At 54.4% G+C, this 11573-nt stretch overlaps 4 protein-coding genes across 4 annotated transcripts; all 4 read left to right on the top strand.

The window, feature by feature from the left end:
• Positions 1-1886: 1886 nt before the first annotated feature.
• On the top strand, positions 1887-4438 carry P170DRAFT_441984 (uncharacterized protein; the record flags this gene model as incomplete). Its single annotated transcript, XM_024850430.1, has 3 exons — positions 1887-1940; positions 2093-4222; positions 4283-4438. 3 exons carry the CDS (start codon positions 1887-1889, stop codon positions 4436-4438), a joined length of 2340 nt encoding a protein of 779 aa, XP_024709008.1.
• A 916-nt stretch (positions 4439-5354) lies between these two features.
• On the top strand, positions 5355-6745 carry P170DRAFT_441983 (dolichyl-phosphate beta-glucosyltransferase; the record flags this gene model as incomplete). Its single annotated transcript, XM_024850429.1, has 3 exons — positions 5355-5471; positions 5546-6334; positions 6401-6745. 3 exons carry the CDS (start codon positions 5355-5357, stop codon positions 6743-6745), a joined length of 1251 nt encoding a protein of 416 aa, XP_024709007.1.
• Positions 6746-7862: 1117 nt separating this feature from the next.
• On the top strand, positions 7863-8597 carry P170DRAFT_469198 (uncharacterized protein; the record flags this gene model as incomplete). Its single annotated transcript, XM_024852602.1, has 1 exon — positions 7863-8597. One exon carries the CDS (start codon positions 7863-7865, stop codon positions 8595-8597), a length of 735 nt encoding a protein of 244 aa, XP_024709006.1.
• Positions 8598-10251: 1654 nt separating this feature from the next.
• P170DRAFT_420527 (uncharacterized protein) lies at positions 10252-11529 on the top strand (the record flags this gene model as incomplete). The annotated part of the gene is made up of 1 exon (XM_024847298.1): positions 10252-11529. One exon carries the CDS (start codon positions 10252-10254, stop codon positions 11527-11529), a length of 1278 nt encoding a protein of 425 aa, XP_024709005.1.
• Between the last annotated feature and the right edge of the window lie 44 nt (positions 11530-11573).

Genomic DNA, 11573 nt, shown 5'->3' with positions numbered 1-11573 from the left:
TCAGGGTCTCCGGCCGGAGAACCTCGTCTCCAGATTAGGCATGGACGTTGAACGTGGCGCGCTGATCGCTGGATAGAGTTGAGGCATACGAGATATACTATTGGCATGACACATCTGGCAAGCTGGTCTCCGGGCACGCTTCGGTGGCAAATTTTCCACGTCGATTCAATGCAAATGCTGCCTTTGCGCTCACGCAAGGGTGGCCCTATAATTTGGAGGCCAGTCAGGGAGCCCCGTAGGAACCGACCCCCGAGACAGACCAGCCAGGGATTTCCGAGAGACGGTGGAACGTGTCGCACGGACGAAAAGGGAATGCGGTGATTTTGGTCTTGGCGGCGCAGGCATCCAATTGACGAGGCATCCTGACTCAGTCCTTCGTATGGGGAGAGCTGCCAACAGTACCTTAGTACCTGGGTGGCTCACTCGGGGGCCGTGAAGTGGAGAGAGAAAAGAGGAAAGAGTCAGCCTCAACAATGCCTCCTAGCTAGATCTATAGGGCTTCAGACACCCAATTCCAACCAGTGACTCCCTAGTTAGCTCCCTCCGTAGGTACTAACTGTAGTATTTATACACCCCAAACACCGCAACGGGTTTCGCTTCCAATGTTTGCCCATCCGTGACTGCCGCCCCACTCGCCGCAGCCAATCGGGCCGCCGTCCCCTTTAGGCCGTCAGGCAACCAGACTAAATCACGGCCGCCCAATAATCTGGCCGGTGGAGCGGTAAAACACAGCCTTCATTCTCCTATAACATCCATGGATGGTCGCATGATGACTATCTGCCGACCTGTAGGTTTCAAGTCTGCTGGCAAGAATCCCACCAGGGAAACGCTTTCCTGATCCAGAATGCAGCGTCCTGGAATGCTGGCGATCTTGCATCTGCACGACGGCATCAATGGTGAAGAAGCATCGACGCCACATTGCTGTGGCGGCAAGGTATGCGGCCAAGCCACAGCGATGCTTCGTCAGCCAATTGTGCATGGAACTTCCATCCTCACCGTGTCGGGGGCGAAGACGTCGGGGATGGAAGGTGCCACTATTTTCCATGGATTGGAGGGGGTCCGAGGACCAACAGCACCCGAAAATTAAAAACCAAAAATACAAAATAAAAATAAAAAACCGTCGGTGGTGCTGCCGTGGAAAGCTTTCAACGTAAGGCAACTGGCGGGCGCAGGCCAACTATTCGGGTCGTCTCTCTTAGGCAGGATTAAGTCAGCCTCTCTGCTGCCCGTCGGCCATTTTCATCGCCTTCTGCCCCTCTCCGTCTTCCTGCTCTCCACCGTCATGCTTTAAAGCCGTCGCCTTCTGTCTCGTCGGCCTCTGATTCGAATATTCTTATCGACTAGGGAGCACTATGCCTCGTCTGTTGCGCGTCTAGTCCGATTCCTTCTTCCATGCCGTTCGTGTTCAATTCGCTCCGCCGGCTGTCCTCCTAGGCAGATGAATAGAAGACGATAAAGCTTAGCTGCCTAACCTAAATGCCATCGCCCAGCCATTCACTTATATATCCCGGTTTCTAGGTGAGTGTCACTGTGGATTTCTTGCGGCTCTGTCGATGCCATTGTTGAATGTCATTGTAAGACTTTCGTGTCAACACACTCCGAGTCACCGGCTTCATCCCCTGGGCCCTGTCTGATATTCGCTTCCCTAATTTGTCTTGAACCCCTTTTGCACTACTTTTTTTCCCACCCCCTCTTGTCTCTGTCCTGATTCTGTCGGCTCCCTTGGGTGTTGCCATTTCGGGACGCTTGCATGGGTGTGACAGCGTTCCAACGGCTCGACAACCCCCCACGCGTTATCCACCGCATCCACCATTCCGTCACTCGTCATGGCGACTGAACAACTAATGGACTTAGATGTCGTATTACATCATCGCGGACCAGGTACGATGAGTGATGATAATGTTGATCGGGGGACGATTCCATTCCGGGTTCGGGACTCTGTGAAAGATCCTGTGACCGGTTCGTCGTCCATACGTTCTCCCAAAGCACATGATATAGATATCGCCAAGTGAGTAGTCCTCGCGTTGCTGATTCTCCCCGTGTCTCGAGACTGTCCGGTCCATTGGCATCTTCATTCGCATCCTGCGTGTAGCGGCCTTCTGATTCCCATCATAGGAGTCGAGTCATCCCGTTACTCTCTGGCGCTGATTCCCCTGGGGGCTCTTCTGCGACAAACCGAGCGCATCATTCGGCTAGCGCTTCTTTATCAAACAAGAGACCGGATTCTCTCGGGGCTGTACCGAGCAACTTTGTCGCAGATGATCTGAGTGAACAAACTGGCGGATTGGTGAATCCACGAGCATCCAAAGGCCAGCGCCCGATGTGCTCGGAGGAGCTAGAACCTTCAAGTCAACCTAACAGTCCAGTTAGCCGGGCCACCCCCGATAACTACCCCAGAAAGCCCGGTGTCATCGGTAGTGGCATACAGCAATCCAGAAACTCCCCGGACTCGACTGGCGAATCAGTGGGCCACGCATCTGCAGGGCCGTCGCGACTTTATCACCGCAGGAACCACTCCAGCCCCGCTTTCCATGCTAGTCCGAGGGCCAACCGGAGCGACGAGCAGGAGGCATTCTCATTGCCAAGAAGGTCGCGACTCGCTGCGGAGAGACTCACGTATGGCCAGGAGTCGGCGCGGAATTTGAGCAATGAACACAAATTCGTCCGAAGGTTCGCTGCTGCATCCGAAGGTACAGCATCTCGCGGGATTCTATTGGAGGTACAGGATGCTGAACCGGTAACAGAAGAAGAACTGATCAGCGAGGTGCGCATCATCTATGGCGGAATAATCGAGGTGGAGAAGAGATGTGCGGAATACATCCAAGCCGGCCAGCAGATGGTCGTCATACCTTCGGATAAATGGCATGCGATGCTTACGGTGCACCGAATCCTTCTCCAAGAGCACCATGACTTCTTTATGGCTTCGCAGCATCCTTCCTCAATTCCAGCTCTCAGGCGCATATCCGAGAAGTATGCTATGCCAGCTCGTATGTGGCGCTACGGAATCCACGCATTTCTCGAGTTCCTGCGTCGTAGACTGCCCGAGTCCCTAGAGCCCATGCTGACCTTCATCTATTATGCGTACTCCATGATGACTCTCTTTCTGGAGACCGTGCCGTCGTTCGAGGAGACTTGGATTGAATGCCTTGGAGATCTGTCGCGATACCGTATGGCCGTGGAAGAGTCCAATTTGCAGGACCGGGAAATCTGGGGTGGAGTCGCAAAGTACTGGTACAACAAGGCTGCGGACAGGAACCCCGACGTCGGACGGATTCAGCATCATCTGGCCGTCTTGGCTCGGCCCGACATCGCCCAACAGCTTTTCTACTACACCAAGTCCCTTGTGAGCGTGCGCTCATTCCCGGGGACCCGAGAAAGCATTGTGCTCCTGTTCAACCCACTCTTGAAGAGCCCAAGGATGGTTCACTATCACCCAGTCATGGCCGACTTTGTGACCGCCCACGGCTATCTATTCGGTCGAGATGCCTCCGAGCGTTTCTTCGGCGCAGCCGACAATTTTCTATCGGGATTGGACAAATACATCCCCCGAGTTGGGGCGGCATTTAAAATGCAGGGGGTCTATATGACTGCCTCCAATCTTGCGGCCATGCTGGAGTACGGTCATACCCACGCTCTCTTGCCCAGTGAATTCCGTCAACCGTCCACATCACAATCGAGCTCTCTTGAGGATCTTCATCAATCCGTTTCTAGATACTGGACGCCCGTCAGTGATCCCGAGAAGGTTGCAAGCGACTTCCTTGCGCTTGACGACCCTGAAAGTGACTGCCGGTTGCTATTTTACGGCTCGTATCTTGCATTCCAGACATTTTCTATTTTCCTCGACCAAATAGGTGACAAAAACATCTACGCGGCTCTTCACTTCTCATTAGCATTTCTATGGTGCTTGTCATCTACTTCGACCGGAATGGCATATGCCGAACTGGTGGTTCCCTGGAGACGGATTGTCGCCTTCCTCAACACCATGTTTTCGCCCCTGTTGGACATGAGCTTGGTGGAAAAGGCCGAGTTTCCCATCTCGGATGAAACCAAATGGATTCCCGAAGACTTTCTCATCCGAGGTCATATCTGGAGTCAGGCCTACTATCCCCAGTCATTTTTCGACGGGTCACCGACCGAGGATGATGGACGAAACATTGAAATGCCATCGCTCAAAATATCCCGAATGTATAGATGTCTTTGGCTGGGGGTTCGGCTGGCAAAGGTGCGTTCTCAAATTTCTTACCGGTTAGACCTGCGAAGGTTGTACTAATGTTTCGCACAGTTCGATCGTTGGATGACTTACGACTCTGCCTTGCAGAAGTTCTCCGTTACCCCCTTTGCTCTAGAGCTTGAGAGGCTCGCGGAAGCACATTGCCCTTTCCACTTGAGTACACCGCAGGAAGTTTCCAGCGCTGATGTGGAAATGCGTGGCTCTTGAGTAGACTATGGTCGATGAGTTTTCTATTGTCTTTCGCTTTTTTTTAGCTGTTGATTTATGAAACCATATGGCATTCCTAGCGTCATTCTATTGGAAGGCAGCATTTGTCTTGGACGCATGCATGCCCAGACGATACCGCTCAGTAGGCAGAGGAACGCTCGAGCGCCCACGGGCCCCTCGGAGGCCAGTAAGCTCTGCGTTTGCGGTGATGTTTACGTGGATATGCGCCAGGTGATCGGTCATATTGACAGACGCTGGTGCCGAGTGTTATATGTCTCCGCTATGGAAGAATGCCTAATTCGATCTTCGCACCAAGTCAGGATCACTTGGCGCGCCAGAGGCAGGCTTTCGTTGTGACTAGGCCAACGCCAGGAGGGAGTGAGGTTGTACAGCTCTAGCAGGAGAAAATGGAAAATGGATGAGATGGATGATGATCTAAAGAGACAGATGTCTTGTGGAAATAAGAGAATTCTAATCTAGCCAAGCTGCATGTTACTGAACGAAGGGCAACCATTGAATGTACGATGAAACCGCGAATAGAGAAGCCTAACTCGTGGACATACGTAAAGGGCAGCACTTAATTTAGATGCTGACGACGGGACGGGGACGCTAAGCACTGAAAGGACAAGCTGGCGACAGGAACGCGTCGGAGATGCGCCCGCTTCCCCCTCACCTCCTCTTCGGCACTTCGCTTCCTTCGCTTTTATAATCCATCGCTCCCTCCGGCTGACGATGCCAATCTCTTCCCCAGCTCCATGTTAATTATCCGTACCAGACAGCTTCCGCGTCGTATGGCTGGCCAGTCCGGATTGTCTCCGTCCCCTTGAGCGCTTAAGCTCATCCTTCCTCTCTTCGATCTCGACATTCCTAATTTCTCGACCGCTCTCCCTACTTTTGTGATCGCATCGTTACTATCATGGCCTCCGAAACGTGGGCTGGGGTCTGCGTGCATTGCGCAGACCTCCTTGCCAACGTTCCCGTCCACATCCTTCTCTTAACCGTGGTCGCGACTCTTATCGGGGCTTTTGTTCTGGTAGGTTGACCCATCTTTCTGTTCCTACGAATCCGATCAACGGTGTCAATTAACTGTCCCCGTTCCGATTACAGTCCTACGTTATCCTCTGTATCGTCGCCCCCGTACCGCGAAGTCCCTTGCCGGGAGAAAAGAGATACCGCACCCTATCGAAGGAGGGATCGATTACGGAGCCCCAGCAACTCCCATGCTGGTATGACACCTTGACCGCACGCACCCGTCGGATGCCGGACCACGCCGCCATGGAAACCCCCGAACTGTTCATGTCCCTGGTGGTGCCGGCCTACAACGAGGAGGACCGGCTCGGCGGGATGCTGGAAGAAGCGGTGAACTATCTCGAGCGCATGTACGGGACACTCGCCAGTCACGCAGAGGAGGAGGTTCCCGCGTTAAGAGAAAGGATGACTCGGCGACGCACCGCTGCCAAGGAGCATCTGAACGGCCAGGCCGCGAATGGCCCGGCGCGTGCCAATCGAGGCTGGGAGATTATCCTTGTTTCGGATGGGTCCAAGGATCGAACGGAGGAGATCGCGTTTAATTTCGCTCGGGACCACCAGCTCTCGCTGCATCCCAAGGGCCATGCCGGTCCCTGGACTCCCAAGGTCCAGGAGGGCGTTCATATACCCCCTGGGACGATCCGGGTGGTGACATTGGCGCAGAATAGGGGGAAGGGCGGGGCCGTCACGCACGGCATGAGACATGTCCGCGGGCAGTACGTGGTTTTTGCGGATGCGGATGGGGCCAGTAAATTCGAAGATTTGGGAAAGCTTGTCACCGCTTGTCAGGAGGTCGAGGATTCCGAGGGCCGCGGCGTAGCAGTGGGGTCCCGCGCCCATATGGTTGGCAGTGAAGCTGTTGTCAAGGTATGGCTCCCCATTGCGACCCAATTTGAGGAACGACACTAACACATTGCGCCCCCGCAACGACAGCGCTCGAAGCTCCGCAACTTCCTGATGCATTCCTTCCATCTGATCCTCTGGCTCCTGACTCCGTCCAAGACGGCTACGATCAAGGATACTCAGTGCGGGTTCAAGCTGTTTTCTCGCAGCGCGCTGCCGTACATCATCCCCTACATGCACTCGGAGGGGTGGATCTTCGACGTGGAGATGCTGATGCTGGCTGAATTTGCGGGCGTCTCGGTGGCCGAGGTTCCAGTCGGGTGGAGAGAGGTCAAGGGGAGCAAACTCAACGTGCTGCGCGACAGCATCGGCATGGCCTGGGGTCTGGCCGTGTTGCGCGCGGCCTGGTCGCTGGGGGTCTATCGACGGACGTGAAGATCCTGTCTCAGAGTCGGGGGGGAATAGAGTTTTCTTATATTTTCAATTAAGATTATTATTACCATCGTGCATATTGAATATGGAGATCTGGCTCCAGAAGAGCTCCATGGCCCCAGAGCCCCGGGAACGAAGATTGGGGATGTTCAGGGTTTGATGAAGATCCTCGCGGCGGACTTGGGCTATTGTTTGCGTGGGAATATTAATGAATATTAATAGCATCGTCACTCGGCGGCGCTTCCGAGGAACAACCGACACGGCGGATTTCCTCCGAGTCCAGGCAGGCCGATGGCTCCAGACCAGACTCGTGGATCTACGGAGGACTAGGATCTTGGGGAGCAGAACTAACTCCAGTAAGTCCAGGCCGTGCGGATGCCTGCAGGAGATGGGCTGATATCCCCATATCTAATCAGTGAGTGCTATGGACATGTCGACGCCCGGGATCTTTATCGTCATTCCTGTCAATTGCTTCAACGGGTAGGACCCAACTTTTCCCAGCAAACGCCGTCAGGGACGACGTTCCCATTGGCGAGCGACCGGTGGCGATTGAGTTCTTCGAGAAAAAAAAAGTTTTCGTCAATAAACTTTTGCAGCCGATGGTTCGGTTGATCCGGCCCGGTTTCTGGCCTCGTCCAGTCGCTCATTTTTTACGAAAGGGAGTTGGCTGATCAATAGTGGTGTGATGTCGCTTTCTGTTCGGATCCTGTCCTTTTTTTTTTTTTTTTTTTCTTTGCGTCGGCGTCCACTCGTTTCACTTTTTTGCCCCCTTTTCCCTGTTCTTTTTCTTCTGGCCGTGAGCGCATCACCTTGGCATGAGCTGATTCTGTCTGCCAACTTGCTCTGCATTCCTGTCCTTCCTTCGCTTCCTATCATTCATCCCTTTTGCCTGCAGTCCGGGTCATTTGCGCACGGATTGACTCAATTATAAGTCCTGGCTACTAGGATTAGTGTCAGTTGATGCTTCTGAGGAGTCTGTCATTTCGTTCCCCGTCGGAAGTATAAATGTTGGTCGACATATCGTCGCCTTTTCTACCCTCACTCGAACAACCCCGATAACTTTGATTCGTGTTACCAATATCCATCATCTACTTCGTTGCTAGTCAACCACCCCGAGAAAATGGAGATGCTTCAGGCTGTCGAGCCCGCTGGCCGGAAACTGGCCACCAAGGAGTCGCCCTTTCTGCGCTTACCGGCGGAGCTGCGCCTGATGATCTACGAATATGCCCTGGCCATCCCCAACGACTACATGGACCGGCCCTTGATCGTGGTCGACGACCGCGGAAAAACGTTCACGGCGCGAGGACGATATCGCGCGCTCTGCATGTGCCCCAGCTGGGTGGGCGAGAACGGCCGCGTCCGCAACATGCTGTCGGTCAATCGCCAGCTGCACGACGAAGTCGAGGACTTTGTCTATTCGCACAACACGCTCTTCTTCCGCAACTCGTTCGACCTCGACCGCGTCGGCGCTTTCCTCGACACCCTCAGCGCCACCGCCCGCAATCGCATCCGCAGCGTGGGATTCGAGGTCTTCTTCTTCGTCCATTCGCAGACGGGGGTCCCCAAGCGGACCTTGAAAGAGTACGAGCGCGCAGGTCGCATGTTGTCGGAGAAGCTGCCCAACTGGACGACGGTCCTCCTGTACCTGGACCCTCGATTCTACTTCCCGTCAGCGGCCGTGGGAGGCCGTGAACTGTCGGCTCGCGGCGTCTGGTACCTGGCCACGGTTTTCGGGAAGATGCGAAAAGAACTTCAGTTTCTTGCGCTGCCATCGATCCATCGACACGTTATCAGCGAAGCGCAGCGCATGCTGCAGATGGGGAGACGAAACTCCCAAGAAAAGTCTTGTCTTTAGGGAGGTGGAGGATTGACGTCTCTCCGATCCGCCCGACATGCGATGTTTTTTTCCTTTTTCGCTCTTTTTTCCCGTGCAAACCGTTTTCCCTTCCATTTGGAGTTTTATTGGCCGCTCCCCTCATTACATATTTGGCGTCATTTTCGTTTAAAGCGCATACCCTTTTTTTTTTGTTCTCCACCGCGCGATAGACACTGATTTCCATCGAAACGTGGAGCCCCGAGATGTCACGGAATGAAGCAATTGGCCGGTGGCCGGCGGTTGCTGCGCGATGACGTCGTTTTTGATATTTGACGCAGAACAACGGCGCGATCTTTTGGTGTCAGTGGTGTCCCCACACGAAGGATGTCATCGAGGGGCATCGTGGAGTTTTCAAATCTGGCATTTGTTTTTTCAAGGACTTGGGAGTCAGGGCGAGTTAGTTGATTGATTGATACCTCTCCGCACGGCATTTGCGTGATTGCATATAATAGAGATCGCGATAGACTGCATTTTAATGGAATAGCGTGAACTGCGAGATACGAGATGCCACCAGTCGAGGCTGGAGCTTGTTTCAGGGGACTGCGTGAAAATGGCGCATCGCACCAATCGGTTCCGCTGGGCGAGGCCTCGTAGTCGGCGAACTGACTACATCATTCCCACGATGATATCAAGCCAGATGATGGTGACATCTGGGGGGACGGATGATCGGAGGGGCTGGTCAGATTTAGTGACTCGTCACTAGTGCTCCAGAGCCAAAAGAATGCTGAAGAAGGGGTTTGTTTGCCTCGACGTCATGGCCGCCGCGTGATCGGCCTCAGGCCTCGCCGTCACGGGGAAAGCGAGTCTTTCATATTTCAGTCCGCGTTGCCTCTTGCATCCTCTCTTGGTTTCATTCTGGGATCGTTATCTTTATTTCCCATCTCTCCCCTCAACTGGCGGTGTATCTCCCATCTTATCCTCCCCCTCGGACAGCTCACCAGCCTCCCTCGGCCTGTCCGTCCCTCGTCCTCTTCCCCGCATGTGGGACTCGCCTTCACCAGCCAGTCGTTGCAAGTCCGGATGCCTGATTTCTCCCCATCTTCATAGGTCCACTTGCAAATAGCACGATGTTGTGAACCCATCGCTGCACTCAAGCGCATTGTCCACTTGTCGCCCCACGTTTGGCCGCCTGATCTCCGTGAACGCCCACCCGCTGTCACTTGTTGCCCGTCACGATCCTCTCTCTCTCCCTCTTTCTTGGACTCTCTCTCCCATTTCTGCCGGATCCGTGGGTGTTGTTTTCAGGCACCCGTTGGCATCGGATTAATTCATCGCTCTGAATTGTCGAATCGCATGGTTGGCTCCCTGCCAGCCCCGACCTGTTGATTGTTTCGCCACTTGATGCACGTTGCTTTCCGTACGTCCTTATTTGTTGCATGGTTTGCGACCTGCTTCCGCGCTGTTTCATATCGTTGGATTGTGTAGCTGACCGTTCATTCAGTACCCAATTTTATTTGGATTTTTTGGGTCTGCCCGAGGCTAGAAATCTCGCCTCGTTCTTTTTCGCCTTTTCTCGTTTCCTTTTTTTTTTATTAAATTTCTTATACCCGGCCATCCCTTTCTATAAGGGGCTCGCCCATCCCTTGAACTTGTCTCAGTAGAAGTCATCTGTCTACCACTCCCAACCCACACAATGAAGTCAGCAACCGCTACGAAATCTCCGAATGGCCACGGCAGCTGCTACAAGGAGGTGCGCTTCTCTCCTACGGCCACGCCTATCATGCGTCGGGCGCAGTCGTTGCCCGTCAACCATCCCTATCATCACATGAATCACACGCTTGGCACCCAGGGCGACTCCTCCGTCTCCAGTGCAAATTACCTCGACCAGGCCCAGTCCCTCCTGGATCGACAACGAGCGAACTTCGACGGCGAGAGGGCTCTCTTTGCCGAAGAGAGGCAATTATGGGAGCAGGAGCGCTCGTTACTGAAATCCAAGATCGCCGAACTGGAGTCGCTGCTGAGGCGCACCGGGGCTACGGTCGCTGGCTCGACCTCACCACCTGGCGCCTCGGCACCCCAGTCGTCCGTGACCTTTCAGAACTTGCCCACGAACTGGTCGGACTCGACTCACCTCGGCACCAATCCCCAGGTGTGGGAGGGGTCCAGCCCTGGCTCGCGGCCCACAAGGGTTTTCCCCGAAGCGGAGAAACTAGTAGACAGCCAGACCTCGTTGTCGGAGCAAGGAGCTACCCTGTCGACCCCATCCCTTGACGCTGCTCTGTCACCCCGGTCCCATGCGACCGACTCAACTCCCGGCTCTACTATGTCCGTCCCCATCGAAAAGCTCGACAGCAAATTGGATGGCATCACGCTGAAATCCACCGCGCTGCCGCCGGAAATCTTTGCCCGCGTGATGACGCCCCCATCCCCGCTGTCTCGGGAGACGTCTCCCTCTGCTACTCACAAGGCCGAAATCAAACCCGGCTTTAAACTCCGTCTGTCCGAGCTAGGGCCCCCAGAAAGGAACCTGGTCAGGGATGCGGGACACACCCCCATGGCCGTCATCGATCGCGACATGGATACGGAGTTGCCGTCTCCGAACGAGGACACCATCAAAGAGGAGGACGAACCCCTTACTCCCCGGGCGCTTCGGCAACCTGCAGAAAACTCCGATTCGTATTTCGCCGATCTGCCCGACGACCCAGCTCTGAAGGGGCCTCTCTCCCTGGTCAACGACGAGGAGCACGACAATGACTTTCTCAAGGAGCTAGATCAAAAGCTCCTTGGCGAGGCGAGACACGTCCTAGGGTCGTCTGGGGCAACCCAGGAGTCGAAGGAAGACGACACCAACGCCTCAAACCAAGGAGAGCAGGAGCCCGAGCTGAAACTCAGAAGCACCACCAATTTTGGCACGGCTTTTGGCGATCCTGAGCTAGAACGATATCTAGCGAAGCAATCTACTTTGGCATAAATTCTTTGCAGTGATGATCTTTACGAAAATCTACTGTTGATGTT

Source organism: Aspergillus steynii (assembly GCF_002849105.1).
Source record: "Aspergillus steynii IBT 23096 chromosome Unknown P170scaffold_1, whole genome shotgun sequence".
NCBI lineage: Eukaryota > Fungi > Ascomycota > Eurotiomycetes > Eurotiales > Aspergillaceae > Aspergillus > Aspergillus steynii.
The sequence above is the reverse complement of the archived record's forward strand: the minus strand, read 5'-3'. Positions and strand labels throughout refer to the sequence as shown.